Source organism: Lissotriton helveticus, chromosome 4_1 (assembly GCF_964261635.1).
Source record: "Lissotriton helveticus chromosome 4_1, aLisHel1.1, whole genome shotgun sequence".
Taxonomy (NCBI): domain Eukaryota; kingdom Metazoa; phylum Chordata; class Amphibia; order Caudata; family Salamandridae; genus Lissotriton; species Lissotriton helveticus.
Window position 1 is genome coordinate 2,103,021,762 of NC_136063.1, and position 24,182 is coordinate 2,103,045,943.

Consider the following 24,182-nt stretch of genomic DNA (forward strand, 5'->3'; position numbering starts at 1 on the left):
TGGGCTGGACACCACTGACTGCTTGGGCAGATTGGTGCTTAATGCACCGGCCATTTGATGTATTCCAATCCTTTGAAGATGATGCAGACTCTGCCTTCGATCACCTCAAGGAAAGCAGGACTAAGGTGTGCTCCCTAGGGTTTTTTTGGTGTCTCTCTGGCAGTATCTCTGACAGTTTCAACCCTTTTGAGGCGTCAGAAGGCACAAAGGCAATGCCATTGTAGTCCTCCACAGCACCAGACCCCCTCAGTCCTCCACAGCACCAGACCCCCTCAGTCCTTTTTAAGGCCAGGGCCAGGGATCAAATCGGCAACCTTCAAGATCAATGCACTGCTCAGTTTTTTTTTTTACTGCCACAAATCACTTTACCTTGCCCTCTGCGCTACATGGTGACCATATCTGAGCAGAATAAGGTATTACCTCAAAGAAAATATTACACTTTTCATATCCACTGTGTATTCCACCGACACCAGAGCAGCTGTCGAGGACCATTTGTCCATGTTACTGCAGTAGGTCTCGGCTCCTTTAGACAAAGGAGCCATAGAGAGGGTCCCGGCATTGGAAATGGGGACTGTGTGTTAATCCTGTTTTCTAGTTAGAGGGTGTCTCCCTATTTTAGGATGGATTCCATTTGATGAAGGGGGTAAACTACTTGTATTTCGACTGCTCTTCTATCGTGCCCTTGGAAAGTGGACACTTACTAGTTCTGGGGTTAAACAACCCTCTATCGCTGGATGTCAATTGATTATTGTAGACTGCTAGTTAATTGTGATACTTTGTCCTCAAGGGGATCAATCCATACATTGATTATTGAAGACTGCTAGTTACTGGGCGTAATTAATATAGCACAGAGGCCTCTCCTGGCGCGATCTGAAGCTCGCTTCAGCCATGGGCCGTCTTGGCTCCCAGCTGCCCAGGCGCACTTAAAGGGTTGGCCAGGCCCTTTACCAGCCTCTGAGAAGCAGTCTCCTAATACAGTAGGGGCTCCGATGCCTCGGGCCTTTGTCAGTGCAGCTTGGCCTCTGTCTTTAGTGAGTGGCCCTTTGTTAAACTGTATGGGAGTGCCAGTGTGGACTATTTGGCGACATTTTGTGGTCCTCTTGTGTTTCTTCATGGATCTGTTTCATAATGAGCGCTGCAGCATGTTGAGGGAGAAGACGGGGTTATTAATACAGCAGGAGCTTGAGGCGCTTAAGCATAGGATGTTATCGGCTATCTTGGTTGGCCACGCCCCTAGACATTTTCAAATCACTACCTGAAGTTTTGGTTGTTACAAATGAGGTTGATGTGCTACTAAACTAACACTATTGGGCCTATGGCTGTTTTATTTTATTTATTTATTTAACACTTGTAAAGCGCACTGTTACCGTACGGTGTCCTGGCGCTGTCTTGATAGCTCCTGAAACTAAATCCCCGGGTTAATTTACAAAAAGCCATGTTTTCAGCTTTCTCCGGAAGGTCATCAGCTCAGGGAACAGTCGGAGTGCCACTGGAAGGGCTTCCAGGCCACCGCCGCCCCTCGGCTGAAACTCCTGCCTCCCCAACACACTTTCCTGATACGTGGGGTCTTGATCAGTCCCAGAGTAGCTGACCTCAAAAGTCTACCTGGTTTGTACCAATGAAAGTATTGCCCCAGGAATGCTGGACCTATACCATGGACCGCCTTAAAGACAATGCACATGCTTTTAAATAGGATCCGCTTCCTTACTGGCAACCAATATAACTTCACAAGTTCGTGAGAGATGGACGCAAACTTGGGCAAGCCTGTTTACACTGTTTATTGCCGTTTTCGAAGTATTGGGGATTCCTAGTCTGACAACTTGGAATGATTCAAGCATCTGAATCCATGAAAGAAGGCAACATTGGAAATTAGTTACAGGTTGGCAACTGATTTTTTTTAAATCTCTGATATTGAAGAGCATCTTTATGTGAGCAACTTTGGAAAAGACAATGGAGTAAATTCTCTATATATTTTTTTGGGGTGTGGATTTATTTAATCTGCATACAAAATTGAGATGCATTTTAAAGATACTTTCAACACCTTGTTTGTGTTCTTTAATTTAGTGATGTGAAGTTTTACTTCTGAAATTAATGCGGAGCATTTTATATGGTGTGAAGTTGTAATGGTAATATTCCTTTGTTCAACAGGCTAAAAAGTCAGATACCTGAGATTAAGCAAACCTTAGAAATCTTAAAACACATGCAGAAGAAAAAGGTAAATTGTGATTGAAATTCATTGGTTGCTTAACTCAATATAAAAGTGTTTTAACTGTTGTTTATTCTGGCTATGTCCCTTGCATAGTTATATAATTAAATCACCAGAGCATGCAACCTTTGGATTTTTGGAGTGAGTAACTGATTGGAGGTATGTTTTTATATATGGCTTAGTTACTAGCCTAGTCTTGTTTTAAGTGCTGTTTTAAATATTTAGTCTCTGGATTACTCAATTCTGTGGGTTTATAACCGCAGCATACTGTTCATAAGACTGCTCTTTGGAAAGGTTTCTGAGGCTTGTATCAACAAATGGTGCCTCCGATTGGCACTTGTTCCAAATCACATATACTGGTGGAACTCTCTGTCCATAATTTGTAATCCATCTTATGAAGTACATGCTGCTGTTTTTCATCAACTACTTGAACTGCTCTTAAAGTATACTCCACCAAAGACAAGGTCACATTGGAATGCCCTCTAGTTTAATACTACGGACCTGAATAGGGCTGTGAAGACCACCACATGGTACAAGAATACCTTACCATATATAGAAACAGCTGCACTGATCGTACCACACTGACTTTTGTTGGCAATCGCCCCTTCTGTACAAGCTACACCGATCCCTGTTTAGCATTAACTATACCATCCTGCTTAAAACACACTATACGTGAGCCCAATAAAGGTTAAGCAACTTATTCACTGCCCAATCCAATTGACATCTGAAATAGCACTCCACCCTAAAGCACCAAATGTTTTACCTCCGAATATAACTCAACATTGATTCTAAAAATCAAGTTTATACTTGTGGCTTAACAGCTATGAAACTCATGAATTGAGTTAACCGTACCTAAGGAAATAGGCAGTGCAACCATCTTATGAAAAATGACATTCTTGAACAACAAATGCAATACAGGCTTCTCTGATTAATTCATCCACAGTTGAAAAACCAGGGACTCTAAAAAAAAAAAAAAAAAACCTCCCAGTTCTCTGGTGACACTGAACATGTATATAGAAAAGTAACTCTCTAAACAGTCTCCCAAGAATTATTCAAAAGCATGAAACGTCCAAAACTTTCTCATGGATGCATCTAACCACAGCTTCTACACATTTAGAATATTCCCCAAGCGCCAGAATGGATCTGTGAGTTTTTCATTGCAGTGCTCCTTGCCAACATTAGGTGGCGCTGAATTAGCTTTGTTCCACCTGGGATTTGAGGATGCAGAGCTGAATATAAGTACCAATTTCCTTTCTTTCCTAACCTACATGGCCCGATCTGGAACTCCACTCCCTTTTTAGGTTTCGCTGGGGAACGGAGCGTAAGCTCCGCCTCCAGAGAAATCTGTAGTTTCTAGTAAGGGTGCCTTGAATACGCCCCTCTATTTCATTGGCTAGCTCCATGAATGGAGGCTAGCCATTGGAACAGAGAGGCGTCCGTCATGGCCGGACCAGATTCGGGGGCGTTCCCGAGAATCTTTGGCTTTTGGCTACGTCATGCTACGTCAGCCAAAAGCCGGGAACGCCCCCGAATCTGGTCCGGCCGGGCCGTGCTTGCTGCTGTCCTGCCTTCCTCCGTGTCCCTCCTCCCGCCGTCCCCTATCCCCTCGCTGTCCTGTGCACGTTTCCCGTCTCCCTCCCGCCGTCCGTGTCCTCTCCCGCCGTTCGTGTCCTCTCCCGCCCCCCCCCCCTGTCCTCGTAGGTGCTTGTTGTCTTGTAGTTTCACTTTAAGTAACTAAGGCCTAAAAAATTCCAGGAGGCGACCTCTAAGCTCAGTTCATTGTAAATTTGCCCTGTCACGCATCAGGCGGTGACATCCTCCAACCTTTAAATGCACTTTTGGCAGAGGCAGAGCACACACATGCCACAAGCCTGGGCTGTATCGTGTTGTGAGTTGCAAGGCACCCTTTTGCCTGGAAAGGCTTCTACCCACCAGAACTGGGGTCCCGATTGGATGATTCGTTTTGCCCGAGCACAGGAGGAGGCGTGGCCGAACCTCGCTGACCGCTCGCCTGTACTGCAGCAGGACCTGCAGCACGAGCCCTCTTCAGCTGTGAACCCTGCCACCATGAGCGCGCGCCCGGCTTTCATAACGGCAGAAGTCGTCGAGGAGTTTTTAAGATTTCCTGAACTCATCCAGCAGCTGGAGAGAGCCCTGGCCAACTTCTCCCGTGGCGCTGAAGGGGGAGTTGTCCAGCCGCTGCGGACCATCGTTCCAGTTGCAAAGTACAGCGGGTAAGAGTGCCTTACTACTAGTGCAGAGATTCTGGGCGCTGCACCAGCCGAGAGACTGGGAGATGCGTGAACTGCCTCGTTATTTCTGCCTTAAACAGTCATGATGCTTCTGCAGTACATATGCAAGGTCAGTTAACAATGTCCTTTCACTGACCCGAACATTCCGGGACTTTGGAGTCCGTCCTTGGTAAATTAAAAAGATAAGAGATGCGTCAATGGGCAGAATGCAAATTGTCCTCCTGTAAAGCAGAGGTGGCCAAAGGCATTAGTCACATTCATAAGAGCGTGCGAGCCTCCTGGCGTCCATTTCGTAGGGTTGAGATCGGAACTCTTCACCCACATCATTAATTAAGTTATTCACACAGACATATGTTCCCCATCCTCAGAACAAATGATCTTAAAATATGTGAATATTTCTATTTATTTAATTCTTTTTTTGCAAAGATCTCACTCGTTTAGAAAGTAACTTTCACTTTGAATTCAACAGAGCCTATATATAGGCTTTTTTTATGGGCAGACGGACCCTCTCTCCTATAAACTATAGGGCGGAATGTGCGCGACCATCTGCTTTATTGTATTTTCTCAGACAACTTTGCCGACTCTGGTAAGTGCAACGAAATTGCGTGGTAATTTGTAGTCCCTGTCGGGGATGCAGAAATATTATAAAAAGGTGGTAGTTTAACCTGGAAAGCGTGACACTTGACAGGGCTGCACAAGGCAATCCGAGTAAATCCAGGGTCTTGCTTCATCCCAAGAGTGAATAGAACCCCGGCCAGTGAAGGAATTAGCAGCTACGCATACAACAGTTAATATAAAAGAACCTATGCTCAGCTCTCACAGTTAATTCGTTGGCTCGCCCACCTCCATTATTTAATTATCATTGGATTTTGAGTGACATCCTGGAACGTTCTCTCTCTCCAAACAATCCTCCTTCCTCTAACTCCTATCGCCGCTTTAAAAGAGCAGGACTGCCGTTGCCCTTTTAAGAAAGAGTGTTGTCGCTGTGAGGAAGTTCGGAGAGCAGAGCATTGTGTGTTTTGGGTGTGGAGTTTAGAAGAGAGATGAGGAAGAAGTAAGTGAGAGTAAAGAGAAGAGCCCCTTTCGAAATATTAAGTGAAACATTCTTTGACGACCGGGAGTCCTTAAACAGTGGAGAAGATACGGGCGCGGATCTGTCCAATAAGACTTGTACCTGCAGAGAGAGAATGTGTGAAGTGAAGTACTAGGAAGTACATTTCCAATTATTATACTGAACGTTGCAGGCCAAGCTGGGGGCTGAGTAAGACTTACGAGTTACTGGTTGAATTCTGCTCAGCCCAGCTGTGACTATCCCTGCTCCGAGACCGCCGTTCGTAGGGTATCATCAGACAAAGGGCTTCCCTGACATCCTGTTTGTGCATTATTTTGAACCGTAACCACAGACCACAAAGTGAATTGATAGAGCTTAAAAATGAGGTGAGTACATCAACCGTTCGTGTGCAGTGCACTGGTGCCCTGTGTAAATTCACTTCCTCATTTACTTACATCTTTTTTTCACGGACTTTAATCATCCGCTTCAGATGCAGCCTGCCCTGTGTACTGAGTGGATGCTTCATACCTAGTTCCCCTATGTCAGTCACAGGAGCCCTGGAGAATGCACCCAGGCTACGTGGAGCAGAAATGACGGGGTGTTTTAACTCACAGGCGGCCTCTCTCTCCACATAAGCACACTCCAGGCAGTCCCCTCTCCTCGGTATTTGATAAAATTGAGTGCAGAGTGTGAGTGCAGAGTGCAAAGTGAGTGTGCAGAGTGCAAAGTGAGTGTGCAGAGTGCAAAGTGAGTGTGCAGAGTGCAAAGTGAGTGTGCAGAGTGCAAAGTGAGTGTGCAGAGTGCAAAGTGAGTGTGCAGAGTGCAAAGTGAGTGTGCAGAGTGCAAAGTGAGTGTGCAGAGTGCAAAGTGAGTGTGCAGAGTGCAAAGTGAGTGTGCAGAGTGCAAAGTGAGTGTGCAGAGTGCAAAGTGAGTGTGCAGAGTAGTGAGTGAGCAGAGTGCATAGGGAGTGCAGAGTGCATAGGGAGTGCAGAGTGGAGAGGGAGTGCATAGGGAGTGGAGAGTGCATAGGGAGTGGAGAGTGGAGAGTGCAGAGGGAGTGGAGAGTGGAGAGTGCAGAGGGAGTGGAGAGTGCAGAGGGAGTGGAGAGTGCTAGAGAGTGCAGAGTGACTGCAGAGATTAAGCTAATGGCAATGTAAATGACAATGCCATTTATTTATCTGTTTTCAAAACCAACACATCAATACAAATTTTGTCATTTACAATGCCAATAACTAACTTTTCCAAAGGCGAAACCATTGCATTGTAAATGCTTGTTTTTACTGGTATTGATGCTATTTGAAATTTAACTCAAGTGTGCAAGGCAACGATGTCCCCACTTAAACTACAGGGTTCAAACCGTGGTGTGACTATCAAATAGATGCCGATAATGGGCCAGCGCGAAATGTCTTTGGTGTTTCGGATGCTGGCATAACTCCGTTGTGCAATGAGTGGGCTCTCTTGCACCTGAGACAATGAAGCAAAGCCGTACATCGCCAAGCATCAGAAGAAGTGACTGGCGTCACTCAAGTCCTGTCCTGCTCCCAGTTAAGGGCACAGTCCTGCTCCCAGTTAGAGGCACAGTCCTGCTCCCTGTCAAGGGTGCAGCCCTGCTCCCGGTCAAGGGCGCAGGTGCAGTCCGTGCGCAGAAAGTACTGAAGTACAAAGAAGTCCAATAGTCAGTAAGTCTTGTCAGTAAAAAAGTACTCCAAGGTCAAAGTTGTATTTTTCACGATTTTTATTCTTTCCGAGGTTATTCCAAGAGGAAACATAAGTAGTAGACTGGGGACTCTACCTGCATCCCGCCACTCTTTCTAAAGAGAAGTTGTGAAGGTGTCTGGGTGCTACTCCCTGTCCCAGATTGAGGAGCTTATTTGGCAGTTGAACAGGATACTCTGTGCTACCCTGACCATCGCCTGCCCCCCCCTCCCCCCCTCCTCACAAGCAGGGCTAGGCTTTTTAGGGAGGCCATACTCTGTATTTTTGGCCCTCTCCCTGCTCCCTCTAGTGATCTTTCAGGCTCCGAAGATCCAACGGGGTCTCCAGTCAAGTTACTGTTGGCAGATCTTTCCTCTGTGCTGTCTTAGCCCCTAGAGCCTACCACTGGTTCTGCACCATCTCCAAGACCCGTGGCAGTGTCTCTTTCATAAATGCCAGTCCTGACTCTGATGTCCAACACAAAGCCGAATCCGTCTGGACCCCAACTGAAGTCACCATCCAACTCCACTTCACCACACCCAGTTTCTGTTCAGCTTGCTTCAGACCGTACACTCCTTTGAGCCTTTATCAGCGTTTTGGTCTGATTCTGGACAGTTTGCTACCACCTGGAGATAAAAATGGTGATAATGAGGAAGATTTACTGACGTTTTGATCACATCACTGTTTGGACATGGATTTACTGGAATGCAATGGGCTACATACTTCTCTGATGTAAGATTTTTCCCCATTCCCCCGTGGCTGCCTGTGAGGAGGTCTAAGCCTTGCTCATGTCTGCCAGTGAACAGGCTGGTAGCTAGGCATCACAGATCACTCTCCTACTTCCCTGGATTACCCCCACCCCCTCCCCAACCAGGATTAAAAAAGGATTGAGGTACTTGGGAAACTGCATGCTTTCTTTGATCAGCTTAGCCTTGAGGCAGATTTCGCCACCTAGGCTATTGACACATGCCCGGATGCCCCAAAAGAGATTCGGGCCTCCTAGACAAAAACCATTCAAGATGCTGCCAAGTATGTAATTCGTGCTTGCCTGGATGCTACAGATTACTCGTGGCGAGCAGACAGTACTAGTGTGCTGCCAGGAGCTTTTCCATGAAGTCTTGTTATGCCAGGCACAGGGACACATTTGTGATCTGGTGTGGACCCTGCAGGACAGCCCATTCGCAAGCTAAGCTGCTGTATATTTTGTTGCTCTGGTTTGTCTTTGCCTCAGCAGGCCTATGCGATGGGCACTATTAAAGACAGTTTATCTGCCCTTTCAGCATTTATGTGTGACCGAACTAACTGGCCTTGTTTAGATCGCCAATTGTGATGCAGTTTACTAAAAGGTTAACACATGTACAGTGCCAAACTGTGATGCCTTTGTGGTACTTTAATTTAGTCCTGTCATTGCTAATGTGTACTCTCCTCAAGACTATGCACAGGTGTTCATTGCCTCTTCTGTCTCTAAACATTATATTCCGCTACAGCCTCTTGGTGCAACTGCCCTATACTACTTTTTCCCCCCCTCTCAGATAAACTGGTGCTGAGGACTTTTTCACATTTGGCAATATATCGCCCTTGCAATTTTTTTTGCCCTGCCTCACTCCTCGAAAAAGCTGCATCTCAAAAGACCTATAATATTTTTCATCAATCGCACCAAAGATCATCGGGTGGACAAACTGCATTTTGTGGGGTTCTCAAGGGCAAAGAAAGGTAAGGTGGTGCGGAAAAGGACCCTGTCAAGATGCATAGTCCTTAACATTTAGATTTGCAATGTGTTGGACAAAAAGCAGGCTCCAGAAGTTCTGGGAACCCATGCCACCTGGACGACGGCTTCTTCCTGTGCTTTGGCATTCGGAGTGCCTGTTCTTTACATCCATCAGGCCGCAATGTTGTTCGTGCACATATTTACAAAGCGCTCTTGCCTGTTCAGTCCTGCCCAACCTTTTGGTCTGAGCTCACTCCACTGATCCTCTACCTTAGAAGGTACTGCTTTGCTATCTATTCTAAAGGCGACTAATCTGCGGTTTGAAATATCCATCAGAAGAACCAGTTACTTACCCTTTGAAACGCTCTATCTTTTGGATAATCTAACCACAGATTTCTCTTTAGCTTCCCACCACCGCGTGCTTTGGAGTGATCAGTACCATGTAAATATGCTCTTTATTTTCAATAAAAATTACTGAAATTAAAAAAAAAAAAAAAAGTTTTTAAATGGAACTAGCTAAAAAGGCCCCTAATTATACATCTGCTAGCAAGCAACTCCAATTGTTTGTGCTTCACGTCCAAGGGTATGGAAAGAGTCCTGCAAGAACCTAATGTCAGCCTGCAGGTGTGATGCTTACATGTGGCTTTGCTAGGTCACTTGCAGGTGGAACAAAGCCAGTGCAGGAGCAGTGAAATAAAAAACTTTCAGATACATCATGGTGCCAGGGAAATACTTTAAAGGTCATTAATCTGCGGTTGGTTAGAGAGTCTACCAGATAGATCATTAATAAATGCAAGTAACCTGTTCTGTATGTAATACATTCTTAGATCTTTTCTAAGAAAAGCTGACCTCCTTAGCAGATGCAGTACAGAAGTTGGCACTCTGAAGATACTAAGACCTTAATTTCGTGATGGATGAGCACAATGCCTGCCTCCTATACATCTTGCACTTGATGAAAAGTAATTTTAAACTGACTTCTGACCTCTCTCTGAACACAGAGCAAATGTACCAAGATAAAAACAAGATTTAAAGGCCTCTTTATTGCTCCTTCACTCTGACTTAACAGAACACCTGTTCATCAACTTGCCAGAACGGGCGAGAGGGTCCTAAATATAGCTCCACCTGATCAAATCTGTCTTGCCTTTATGAGTGGGTTAGTAGATTTGTTTAGGCATGTCATGTGTGGCACTCCTACAGCACCATCCCAAGGAGAAGACACATAGCCAGTATTCTATACTTCCAACTGGCTCGTCTTATAAGCAATCCAAAAGGCAATTTTGTTCTGCAGCATAAATCCTTTCCAGAATTCACATGCTGTTTATTTTTCCACCATCTAGTGGTTGGAGGAAACCTCTTGGTAGTCAACAACTTTTTTATTATTTTTTATTTTAATTTATTTTTTTGTCCCCCTCTTCTTCACCAGGCTTCTTCTGTAGCTAATTGATGTTATGTGAGACGTGTTCCCTGGAAGTCTCTGCAGGATCGCTCTCTAGGCTGAAACATAGCCTTAGAGACCTTCACCAACCAATGACATTCTGATGTACAATGCCATAGTGAAGGGGGTGGCAGATAAGTATGTGGCACAACTACAGTAAGAGGGGGGTGCAGGCTTGTTTCGTCCTAGAGACACTCCAGCAATCCCAGAGCCAAAACCAATACCTCCCTATGCTGCAAAGCATGCTTGATCAAGGGAGGAATGCCTTCAGAGAACCAGCATCTAGCAAGGCAGTAACACCTAGGATGGATAAGAAATATAAACATTTCTCAAAGGTGTATGCAATTCAATCTTCGTGGCCACGGCAAAGAAAGATGTTAAATGTCCCAACATTGACCGGCCCTCCATCTGAGTAGGGAAAGAAGAGAGTGGAGATGGTATGTCCGAAAAAGGGGGGAAAGGGTCTGCTGCACAATGGAGGATCACAAACTTTAAAGCGCTCCTAAACTGCTATGCCCGCAGCCACTGGGAGGAGGTTGGAGAACTCCTGAAACACCTCACTGGACAATATAAAAAAAGGGGCACTGCAGTTGTAGAAGAAGGTAAAGCAATAGCCAGCACATGCCTGAGATAGACTTTGGATGCTGCCGATACAGCCAGTAGGCAACTGGAAAATCCATGAGGAGGCACTCGTGGCTCTGGTTGTCGGAATTAAAAATGAGGTTCAGGCGAACATCATAAACGCACCCTTCGCAGCGGACATCCTGTTTGGAGTTACTGTGGACAACACAGTACTGCAAATTAAGTAGAATGACACTGCAAAAGGGATCAGAGCATTGCAGTTCCCTAGTGAGAAGAACCGCTGGATGGGGCAGTTTTAAAAGCGCAGCGCCCAACTGTCATTCCAACCCCTGGCTCAACACCAGGGTACTCGGCAGCCGGGGCAATTTGTACAACTGCAGCCCTTTCGGGGCAGAGCCAGAGAAAGAAGGAAGCCTTCCAAAGGAACCATATCCTCCAGCAAGGGACTCTGTTTACAAGACGCCCCACCACATAGCACCAGTTGAGGGCAGATTAAAGAATTTCCTCCAGGATTAGAGGGGGCTAATCACAGACAAAAGGATCATACAAATCTTCCAACATGGTTACTGCATAGAACTGGTAAAGAGGCCACTCTGAGTCAAACCAAAGACTACATCAAGAAGAGGGAAGGTGCTGCCTGCAAAGTGAAATTCAGGAACTACTGCAATAAGAGGGCACTAGACAGGGTGGCCGAGTAGAAATCAATCGGCGAAACTACCTGGCATACTTTCTTGTCTAGAACTAGACAAATCACTAAGAAAAATCTTGGACCTTCGTTTCTTCAAGTTTATAAAGACACAAGTTTAAAATGACTTCACTGCAAGACGTTCTCTCGTGACTGCGGAAAAGGGGCTATAATTCAACCTTAGACCTAAAGGATGCTTCATGTCCCCATGAATCACAAACTAATGCCTGCTTCATAATCGACAAGACACTACCAATTCACAGTGCTTATGTTCGGGATCAACTCTGCACCCAGAGTATTCGCAAAATGCCTAGCGGCAGTTGCGGCCTACTTAAGACGAAAAGGAATATATGTGTACCCGTAACTAGATGACTGGCTTATCAAGGCAAGCTCATACTCCGTGTGAAAAGGACACCAGGACTGTTATGTAACCTCTCTACAGACTAGGTTTCACAATCTACTCAAAAATCCTCCACAAAGCTGAAGAGAGGGATCTCCTGGGAGAAAGTATCAAAACTGTGACGGTGCGATTTCCACCCATAGGAGGATTCAGGCAATAGCAGACCAGGCTTGCTGCTACCGCAAGGGTCAGTCTGACAGTGAGAACGGTGGCGATAGATGATGGGCATGAAAGCCTCATGCATTCGCTGATCCCACATGCATGACTACACGAGGCCACTGCAAGAGTGGATCTAGAATCAATGGTCACAGGTGATGGGGAGTTGGGAAGATCTAGTGGTTGTAACACAGAGGACAGGAGGAGATGGCATGGTGGAGCGAAGGCAACATAACTGTAGACAGGCCCTTCTTACAGCCATCCCCAACAGTGACCATCACCACTGATGTGTCCCTCATGGCCTGGGGAGCGCACATGAGAGACCGAAGAATTTAGAGTAATATGGAGTGTGGAAGATGCTATCCTGCACATCCGTGTTCTGGAGCTAAAGAAGTGCCTAATTAATTTAATTATTTTTTTTAAACTGGTTCTAGGGCCCTCGTCTGGATGCCACCGCTGTTTTCACCACCCATTTCTTTGGCCAACGCTTCCAGTAACATTAAAAACGCACCTACTAGCATCACATTCCCACAAGTGCAGCACTTAAGACTTTTCTAGGCACCCAGAGCTATGTGAATGGCTTGGGTGACAGTTTTTGACTTTTTAAATTTGTTGAACTATAAACAACTTCTGGGTTTATCTCTAAATAAAACAAACAGCGACACCATGTGGCAGGCTGTCATAATTGCTGGTGTTGGCAATGAAGTGCTGGGGCCGAGCACCGGAACCCACCAGCTCAAATTAAACACTGAGCTAAAGACTGTTTTCCTGGCTGTGAAAGCCTTTCGGACACTAGTGACTTTGAAGACAGTCCAAATTCTGATGCACAACACAACCAATATAGTCTTTCTGAACATAGAAGGGGGTACAAGATGTCACACGCTGTTAAGACTAGCCTTAGAGATTTGGAGGTGTGCCGTTCAGAGAGGAAGAAACCTGATGATAATACACCTGCCGGGTTTAGAAAACGAAGAGACAGACTAAGCAGACAAGCATCTATATCACATGATTTGGAACTAAACATCAGCATGCTCCAAGAGGTCATCCAACAGTGGAGCACAAGAGATTGTCATTTTTGCAACCCAGGAAAATGCAACATTTCAATACTTCACATCCAGGCACCCACACCTCCTCTCCCTGTGGAATGCACTGTCGACAGACTGGTCAGGGGAAATTATGTATGCTTTTCCACCAGTTCCCTCAAAACGTTAGTAAAAAGCAAGTTCAAACAGTCTCCAATGACATGGATTCTAATTGCTCTGCCGTGGGCAAGACAAACCTGGTTCTCTGACCTGGTGGAAATGGCACAGGAAAATATAATTCAATTGCCAAGAAAGTGCGACCTTTTAAGGATGCATGGTCTTCCATCCAGAAGCATGCAGCCAGAGTCTAGCTGCCTGGCTCCTGAGGACAGTTTGGACACTGCAATCTCCTTAAAAAAAAAAAAAAAAGATCAGCAAATGTTCTTAAGGAAGTAAGAGTCCCGATCACAATAAAATACTACATAATTAGTGAAATAGCATAAATGTGACCTTTAGTGCAAAGGTCAACACTTCAGAAGAAGAGGACACTACAGTGATCATGTATCTCACCCTCTTACTAGACGACAAACCGAAATACACCTGGTTAAAGGTGAGCTTGGCAGTGATAGTAGCCTACACACAAGGCCATATAGGAAGAAGCTTATTTGCGTTTCCAATGATCAAAAGATTCCTGGAGTGGGTAAAAAAGAATAGCTCCATCCAGATTACACGGACGCCGGTGTGGCGCCTCAGCTTGGTACTAAGGCAACTTGTGAAAGCACCATATGAACCACTGAATAAGACACAACTGTGGTTCTTGACCTGGAAGACCACTTTCCTAATTGCAATCACTTTATTGTACAGGGTGAGTGAGCCACAGGATTTAACCACTGAAGAAACATATATGCAAAAAAACACAGCAACAGGATAACTATGAGGACCAACCCACGTTTCCCCCCAAAGGTCCTATTGCACTTCTTTGTGAACCAGACTGTCCAGTTAACAGGATTTTTCCAACAACCAAAAACACAAGCCTAAAGAATGCTGCATACACTAGAGGTGCCAAGGGCTGGGATCTCTAATCTAGGCGGGGCAAGGAAGATAAGCAAGGCAAGTCCATTCTTTGTAGCCTTTGCAAATCCCAACAAGGACACCATTGCAAGTTAGATAGCTAAAACAATCCAGTTGGGTTATCAGAAGGTGGGAACATGACTGGACATAAAACCTAGAGCACACGCCACAAGGAAAAAAGGATTCAAGCTGGCCTTTCTAGCAAATGTGCCCATGAAGAACATGTGTATGGCAGCCACATGGTAATCGATAAACACCTTCACAAAACACTATTGTGGGTACAATGTGGGCAGAGAGTACTGAAACGAGCTCAACCTCATTTTAATGCCACCGCCATGAGTCACCCAGAATACCGCTACAAAGTCAATGCAAGGCATGTGAATCCAGAAAAGGATTCATACAGCAAAATTAAATAGTTACTTAACCATAGGAGTCCTTTTTCAGCTTGTAGAATTTTCTGTATTCAAATGCGCCCTCTACCTTTCAAGGAAATGAGGTGAACAACTAAATATAAATGCTACAATGCCTAAAAATAGAAGAGGCCAGCGAGTACAAAAGTAGTTGCCAAAGGGGAAAAATAATCTGACCAGGCTCAGAGGCTTCCAGGGTACACTTCTTACATCGCAGGAAGAGGGACAACACCAAATGGCTATAGACAATGACCAGAGAACGAGGGGGGTAAAAAAGCAAAAGTGGACTAACCATAATATTCCGGACCCAACCACAAAAAAAAACTTGATGGTGCAGTAATGCCCAGCATGTGAATCCATAAGATTCTTCCAGCTACAAAACTGCTCATACATGAAATAACCATTTTGTTACGTTTCGTAAGCAACTAGTCCATAACAGCATTTATAGCCTATGTAATGATAGCCTTCAGGAATTCCTGCCTCTGTGTGCAGACCCTACAGGAACTGCCCAGCCTGTCAGATTCTGCAGTACGTACTGCCTTAGTGTCCTGTACAGAGATGCTATTTAATTTAATAATCTTACAACCTCCCCAATTTGTAATTGTTGTGGATTAGAACAAGTGTATACCCAGCCAGCATGGGATCTAGGTACTAAACCCATGACCGGACAGTAGTCCACGGTCTGTACACTGGGGGGCAAATAAACATCAATAAAGTAGAAACCCAGCTCCAAAGAAAAAGCTTTACATAAAGAGCTGAAAGGAGATTCTCAAATATCTCAATTATTTATTGGTTTGCATGCATAAACAAATAGAAAACCATGATTTAATCCTACAAATCTATAAAGCCTCCTCTCGTCCCCACTGACCAAATAAAACACATAACCCATTCAGACTTCACTCCTACCACCCATGTTTGCACTACCAAAATCCAAGTATAAAACGGAGTTAGCGGTTACAAAACACCCCTATTATCAGCACCAGAGGTACCTATGAGATAATTACAATGAAAATGTCATTGATGTTTATCCATCAGCCATTTTTATGAATGTACTAATCACTTCTAGCTTACTTTTTTCGTAATCTATTTTTTTGTACATCCACAGAAGTCCTAATACATGACCCCTACACAGCCAAACTAAAAAATCAAGATACCAACTAGACTCCATTCTGTACAGTGCAGGGTAGCAGAACTGTACACCTTGCAGGGAACATTCCTGTAATAATCATGACCCTTTTCTGACTTTCCTTTGTGAACCTGCTACTTATACTCCTTATACCATCTCTTCAGATCTCTCCCACCAAAATCCGATCTCTCATGACCTTGCTATATTTGCAGGATCCCCTTACCTGAACTCTTGCTTCTCATGTCTTTACTTCAATCTCCCTGCTCCCCCCCCCCCCTTTCCATCTTTCATTAGGTATCACTCGCTCTTTGAAATGTTTGCTTTGTGGCTCGCATGTCAGTTGCTACTTTTATCTACTCTATAGTTTAATCTCCGACTTTTTTACTCTTAAAAGCATGATTACCCTGTTGTAGTGGGTGCACGTTATAAGAATGTATAAATATAAACTGAAAATAAATAAAACCGGAGATTCACTGAAGCACGGTATGTTCAGGGTCTGGGTGGCTCTACTAATAATGAAGGGTTAATGGTTTCTATAATGAATCCCAAATATTGATTCCTTTTAGTCCACTCCACCTGACTTTGGTGTCTGTCCTTCTTTTTTTTTTTTTCTTCATTTCTTAAGGTCTTGGTGAGATGCTGATTTCTAAAGTTAGTAGGAACTTTGCTTTTAACCACTTACCTGCTGAAAGAGTTACATGTTTTTTAAAAGAATAGGACCGTGCATGAACCCTAGGCAATCCAAATAGATAAGCAACAATGGTTCAATGTGGTACACTGTCAACAACCTTCAAATATTTTTCAATAACTGTCTCTAGTCAATAGTAACTGAACCGTTCCTTTTGGATGATTTCCATAAATATGGCAGTTGCCATTCAGAAAAAGTACTGTTGTTGATTTTGTGTTTAAAATTTCAAGCAAATGTTATGCAATAGGTGCTTGATACTTTTGTGCTCTCACAGGAGTGAAATATGGCAAAGTGTGTGTGTGTATGTGTATATATAATATAATGTGTGTGTGTATATATACATACATGTATGTATATTGTGTATTTTACTGGAAAAAACAAAGATTAAGTTAACGTTAGCTATGTGAATGTCAGTAACATAAACTTTTTGAACTATAAAAAAGCACAAGTTCACCAGTTTTAGTTAGCTGAGCTAACTATACTTTGTGCCCCCGTCATGCACTGCTTATGACCTCACATATTACATTACTCATCACATTTTTTGTTACATCCCTGATATCATCCAAGTAGTGTTAGTTTATTTTATAGTTTATATAGTGGCAACTAGCTACTATATTACTCTTCTACCTAATTTTGTACTGCCTGTGTCCGGCTAAAGGGTGTTAGTGTTTACAAAACGCATGTGCTCCTAATGCATCATTGGTTGTAGAGGTATTAAAAACATTATAAATGTTTGCATTTAAGTGTAACTCTGTGTGCAGGTGACATTTGTGTTCAGCATGTTCCACACAAGTTTAAAAACTACATACCACGTATTGTAAGCAGCCTTGAGTTATTAAACAGAATTGTCACAGCATGACCATTTCTATCTAACTTAGACTGTGTGCAGCAGGTACTAACCTATGTACATGTGCTCTTCTTTTGTTTCCGAAGATAGGCTATCTGTAAAGGTTTTTTTTTTTTATTTTAAGGCTGCAAGTAGCATAATCTTTAGCACTTTCAGACCGTGGTTATTTTAAGCGAATAGTGTATTTTATCATCAAATGTTGCATAGAGTGTACACTATTCTTAGTAGATACATTTTAATACTCTTGTATTTCTCAGAAGAGCTTCACTGTGCAAATAGCGTGTGGTATTTATTTTTATTTATTTATTTATAGTGTTTTATATAGCGCGGACAAGACCCGTGGGTATCAGAGCGCTTAACATATGGGATTACAGATTGACATTATAGTAGCAATTATAGCAGCAAAACATATATGGAGGTAGAAGGCGGTATGCTATCTAGGGTGATTGGATAGAGGATTACATATTGACATAGAAGATTAAGAAAAAAAAAATATGACATTATAGTAGCAATTATAGCAGCTAAAACAAATATGTAGGTAGGAGGCCATATGCTATCTAGGGTGATTAGATAAATATATTCCTAACGCCTGAGCAATTAGCGTTAAGCGGTGCATATGGTTTAGGTTGTGTCATAGTCATACAGTCAGGTTCGATGAGGTAGGATTGTATATTATTATCAGATCAATATCAGAGTAATTAGCAATAAGAGTAGAATGGGTATAGCTAGTTGCAACGATCATAAATATTAACATGTTAAGGTAGGGGTAGTATCTTTTGGTGTGAGGCATAGTGCAGATATCACCTAAATATGAGGTAGCAATAGAGTGTAAAGCCGAGGCTTGAGTGGAATCAGTCATTTGTCTTATTAGTCTTCCGATTGTTCATGATGACTCCAGTCCTCTTTGGCGAAAATGATCATACCACTGGTCTGTGGTCATCTCTATGTAGGGTATTTACTCATCATGTGGCTTTTCAGTTCCCTTTTAAATGCTGCAATATTTTGAATCTTCCTGATGTAAGGAGGGAGTGAATTCCAGACTCTGGGGGCGGCTCCCGAAAAAGCTCGGTCATAGGTCTTTTTTTTCCGGAAGAAGGCCGGCCGTAGTAGCAACTCTTTAGCGCTTCTAGTTGATCTGTTACCTCCCGATAGCTTAATTTTCTTGGCTAGATATCTCGGCGTGTTGTAGTGGACCGCTTTGTGTGTGATACAGGCCATCTTCATTTTAATTCTAGCATCGTAGGGTAACCAGTTTAGTGCCTTCAGGTGGGGAGATATGTGATCGAATTTCCTCGTTCCCGTGATGAGTCTTGCCGCTGCGTTGAGACAGGCTTTTAGTGGTGCAGTGGATGTTTTTGGTAGGCCAGCTAACGTAGTGCAGCCATATTCGATCCTCGAGATAACTAGCGATTGGATAGCAAGTTTTAGATCTGCTTCTGAGATAAAGGGTTTCAGTTTTCTTAGATAGTTCAAATGGAAACGGGCGCTCTTGGCCATTGCGTTGATGTGTTCTTTCATGTCTAGGTTCTCGTCTAGTGTAATTCCTAGAGATTTGGCTGAATTAACTAGGGTCGGAGTGCAGTTAAGCGCAGTCACCAATTTCGCCCATTCCTTTGCCTCTGTGTGGCTCCTTGTCGGTGAAATTAACAGGAATTCTGTTTTATTGGCATTCAGTTTCAGGTGATTGGCTGTTAGCCAATGCAACGCTCTCTTTAGAGTTTCATTCATAAGGTCAATGTCATCACTGCAGGCAATCTTCATATATATTTGCGTGTCGTCTGCGTACATGTGGTAGGAGATCTGTGATTTCCGAAGAATCTCTGTGAGAGGTTCTACATACAAGTTGAATAGATCTGGGGATAGCGTTGAACCTTGAGGGACCCCTATTGTGTTAGGGCACGGAGAGGAGATTGCTTGGTTGACCAGGAATAGCTGAGTCCTGTTCTGCAGGAAGGAGTTAAACCACTTCAGTACGTTTCCAGATAAACCCATCCTGTCATGTAGTCTGTTCATCAGTATCTCATGATTTACCGTGTCAAATGCTGATGACCAGTCTAGAATCAGTAGGCACGCATGATTTTGGTCAAGGGCTTGTAAGGCGTCATCAACAATATGTAATATCGCAGTTTCAGTACTGTGTCCTGTTCTGAAACCTGATTGGCAGTCATCTAGTAGTGAGAACTTAGCGATGTGTTGACTCAGTTGGCCTTGCACGCATTTCTCAATAAGTTTGGCCAGTAAAGGGATGTTGGTCACTGGTCGATAATTATTTGGGTCTGTTGCATCCGCTGTCAGTTTTTTGATGATGGGAACTACCTGCCCCGTTTTTAGGCAGTCAGGGAGGGTCCCTTGTGCTAGTGAGGCATTTATTATCTCAGTCCAGATCGGAACTAGAGTGTGGCTGATTTCTCTTGCACATTTTGCCGGTAGCGGGTCTTGGTAGTGGTTGTTGGGTCTAAGTTCCGCTAGTGTTTTGGCGATCTTTTCCTGGTTGTAAAGTTCAAATGTTTCCCAACTTGCCTTATTTTTTGTTAGAGGATCTTCCGTTGTCGCATTCGCCTCATTTTTAGTAGCGGGATGGGTCGTGAGGTTAGCCGCTGCATTTGTGAGCTCAACTTCTAGCCGTTTAGTTTTATCCGTGAAAAATGAGGAGAATTTCTCACAACTTATGGGATTTTTGGGTTCTCTTGGGCCGTTTTGGTTAGTTTGTTTGACTGTTGGTTTAGGATCTCGAAGAGTTTTCGAGGTCGGTTTATGGCATTGTCCAGTTCAGCCCTTATAAATTCTTTTTTGGCGCTGGTTATCTTTAAGTTATATTGTTTTCTGGTTTTTCTGAGGGCCTTCAGTTCGGGGGAGGATGGATGTTGTCTCCATTTCCTTTCAGCCATTCTCAGTTTTCGCCTGTCCTCGTTCAAAGCCTCATTAAACCAAGGATTTTTGGGCTTTTCCGAGACTCTTTTCAGTTTTTGAGGCAAGGTGTCATTGACTATATTACCGATTGAGGTTATGTAGTGATCAGTCAGCTCATTTACATTCTGCCCGTTGTTACGAGGCTTCAGGTCTTTCTCACATCTTTCAACCAATAGTTCAATATTAGCTTCTTTTGTATCTCGTATCAGTTTTTTGACCTTGCGAGGTTGCATGTTCCTGCCCTTTTTCATTGTAGGTATCGCGAATGTTATAGCGTGATGGTCAGACCAATCACACAGGTCTATAGCGGTGATTGAGATTTCTTTGTTTCTAGAAATTATCCAGTCTAGAGTCGCTCCTTGTGAGTGAGTGGGCTGGGTGCATATTTGAGAGAGGTTTAGCTCCTTGAGGAAGTCTTTGATCGATTTGACCATATTGTCATTGCCGTCGTCCCAGTGGAGGTTAAAGTCACCTAGGAATATGTTGTTGGCATCTGGGTTAGAGTTAGCAGTTATGATCTCCATAAGATGCTCTGTGAACTTTGCGTTATCTCCAGGTGGGTGGTAGAACGCATGTAGGTTGTAATTTTGATTATTTGGTGATCTTATGTTAAGACTAAGGTATTCACAGGATTCTATAGGGTCAGATTGGAATTGGTTGACCTCTATCTCTGAGCGGTGAATGCACGCTATACCTCCTCCCACTTTCCTGGGTCTGTCCAACCTGACAATGTTATATTGTGGTGGTACTAGAAGATCCATGGTAGGAGAGGATGATTCATTGAGCCATGTTTCCGTGAGGATGGCCAGGTCGATTTCTTTGTTGAGGATTAGGGCGGCTATGTCTGAAGCGTGTTTATTTGCCGAACGACAGTTAAGTAGTAGGCAGTTCAGTGTTTTCTGTGAGTTGACGCTGTTTCCATTTTCTATTTCGGTTGTATTTACCTGGATATGTTGTAGGTTGTGGTGGATTGCTTTCCTATCATTCTTTCGGGACGTTCTATTAGGGTCAATAGGTACAATTTCGATAGGTACAATTTCGATAATCTCTTCCTTTCTCGAAGCCTGTTGTTCATAAGATCGAAGTAGGGCATGAGCTTCTTCGTTTGGAATGGGGTTGGTCCTGTTTGGTCGGTAGGGTCGGAGTATTAGATTCTGGATGTGTGTGATCTTGGAATTCGTGTTTATCGTCATCTCCCAGATTTTCCCAATTGTCTGTGAAACTTTCATCGAGTCTTGTGCCATGTTGCTTGTTAGTTTCTTTAGCTCCTTGATTTCTTTCTGTGTTCGGGGTAATTTCTTAAGTGAGATAGATCTGGCAGTTTGCGTTCTGCGTTTTGCTCTCCTCTGTGGATGGTCTGTTCTCATTGCCACATATCTTATCGTTGTATTCTTAATTTGGTTGTGATTCCTGATTCTATTAAGGGTGTCATCATTGTTTCCTATATTGTTAGGTGTAGGGGGTGTTTTTGTGGGTAAAGATCCGTGGACCTCTAGTCTCGTATTCGAAGGAGGTTGGGGAAGGTGTATAGCCTCTACCATGTTCCTTTCGTAGTTCTCATCATAAGGGAGCTCGCTCTGATCTGAGCTACCCTCTTCAGTTGGAGTGGCCACGTGTGATGGCGGCAATGGTTCTTCCATTACGGTCTGGTTCTTCTCTTCGTTTTCAATGATATTATACACCTCTATCCTTTCAGTCTCATTCTCCGGTATTGCCATCGCCGTTACAGATAAATCTCCGGAGTTAGAGATTTGATTGTCAGTTAAATTGACATCTCTAGTGACAGGGTAGTTGTTGTCGGGTGTGATATCTGGTGGGGTCATGTTTTGTTGGTGATTTGGTCTTACTATATTTTGTTGGTGATTAGGTCCTACTATGGATTCCTTTAAAGTTTGGAAAGTTATCTCAAATTTCTCGAGTTCTTTGTTAGTTGCTTGTATCAGCACTATTCCCGTTTTGTATATAGTAATGCATACTTCTGTATTACTCCTTAAAGTTATTGAGGTCGTTATTTTTGTGCCATGTGGTATATTTTTTACCATTTTTGTGAACAGCATTTTTGTAAAGACATCACGCCATTTAGCGGTTTTGTCTGTGTAGAATATCAGGTCATTCATCATGATACCTTTAACTCTATCAAAATATGGGTCCGCGAACAGAGTGTCCGGATTTTTTCTCAGTGTAGTATGTTTGAATTTTTTTGGCAGCATTTTTGGATAGAGTGGTAGGATATTCTATATTCTTTGCATGAGACCCGGACGACCCTCGGTATCTTCCCTCCATTTCCGCTTCGCTTTCACGTTGTGGGTCTCCAGAAGCCTTTTGACTATTTTGTATTGTGTAGTTCCCTGCTGGAACACACTACACACTGTATATTGACTTTAATTATTTCAATATGTCAGTGATGATAATTTCACTTCCAATAGAGTTCTTGGGGCCTTGTAGTTGTGGTTTCTGGTAACACTAATTATTGCTAGCCCTTATTGAGGTGGTGTAGTGGTTAAGAAACTGGATATTCCAAGATGTCCGCCGTTTTGGTACTTGCTATAATCCGGGGACTTTTTCTCTTTCTACTTATTCATTTAGTCCATTTTCCCTTTCTCGCCTAATATTATCTCTGTTGTAGGCTCCTTTCTCTGTGTTTGGTGTTTCTTTGTCCTTTTTCACTTTCTTGTCTCCTGGTTGTTTACTTCCTTCAGTATACGAGGGTTAAATGTCTCGAGCGGCCGCCATTTTAAAGTCAGGCGCGCCGCTTCGAATGCTCCCGCGTTTGCTTTATTGAATTCAGTTCCTTTCTTTCATCCTCTCGTTGTGCCTCTCACCCGCTGGCTCTCTCCGCTTCCTGGCCTTATCGTCGTCGTTCTTCCTCCTCTTCCGCTCCCCTCCCCAAGCCTCCAGTTGCGCCGGCAGTGCTCTCTCACCGCTCCTCGCACCGCACCGCTCCCAGGCCAGCCCCCAGTCCCGGGCCCCCTGTCTCAATGGTGAGCTGCAACCAGCGTCGGCGCCAGGGATGACCAGCGCTGCAGCACCTCCAGAACGCCTCCAGGGACATCCAGCAGCTAGGGCAACATGGACGCTGCCTCCCTTCCTTCGTGATCACCGCCACAGCGCGGGTCAGGCACGAACGCGTCGCAGTCGGACCTCCGGGCAGTCGATCCTCCGTCCAGGCGGTCCGGTCGATCCTCCAGGCAGTCGATCCTCAGTCCTGGCGGTCCGGTCCAGCAGGGAGCAATCGCGATGGATTCTCGTTTCTCGTCGCCAGGTACCTCCAGGTATGTTGTCGTTTATTCCTCGTGTTGTGGGGGGGAGGGGTGGGGGCGAATATGGCTTTTTGCTTGGGTTTAATAGGGATTTAAACTAAAATCTAGTTATCCCTAACCCAGGAGCTCTTACAAAGAGCTCCTATGTAGCGGCCATCTTGAGCCTGTCACAGTTTAAAATCTTCCTATAGAGTAAACACTGTTACAGTACCCACTTTTCTACTACTGTCAGCTTTATTTCTCAATGTAGGTTCTGTGACTGTGAGGTTGTTGTTAGAGATGCAAGCTGTCCGTTGTAGGGCAGAAATTTTGGAATGGATTTGGAGTATCTTGAGTATCTTGAGTAACTTGGCTTTCTCTGAACAATTGTATACATATTTAAACCTGTGTGCAATGAGGGTTTCACATATATCTGTGGCGGATTGTTAATGTGAACTAGGCCATCCATGAAGAGTATGGTATAGGGTCAATATTTCACTGAACACAAGCTTGCTGATACTTTTTTAAAAATAAACTTTATTTTCAATTTTGTATTTACACACAACCAAATACTTCCCCCCTACTCCCCGGCATCATCAATAACCGTTGCATACATCCCGCCTGTCTCATTATGGCACTATACGAGAGCAGACAACATCTGGAAACAATAAGACCATGAGGTATAAAAGCACCTTAAAT

General features: G+C 43.9%; 1 protein-coding gene across 1 annotated transcript in view; it reads left to right on the forward strand.

The window, feature by feature from the left end:
• The window catches only part of VBP1 (VHL binding protein 1), a 58,685-nt gene that overhangs the window by 18,452 nt on the left and 16,051 nt on the right, over positions 1-24,182 (forward strand). Inside the window, exon 3 of the mRNA XM_078688775.1 lies at positions 2,149-2,215. Coding sequence (XP_078544901.1) covers positions 2,149-2,215 — 67 coding nt within the window. The remainder of the gene's footprint in view (positions 1-2,148; positions 2,216-24,182) is intronic.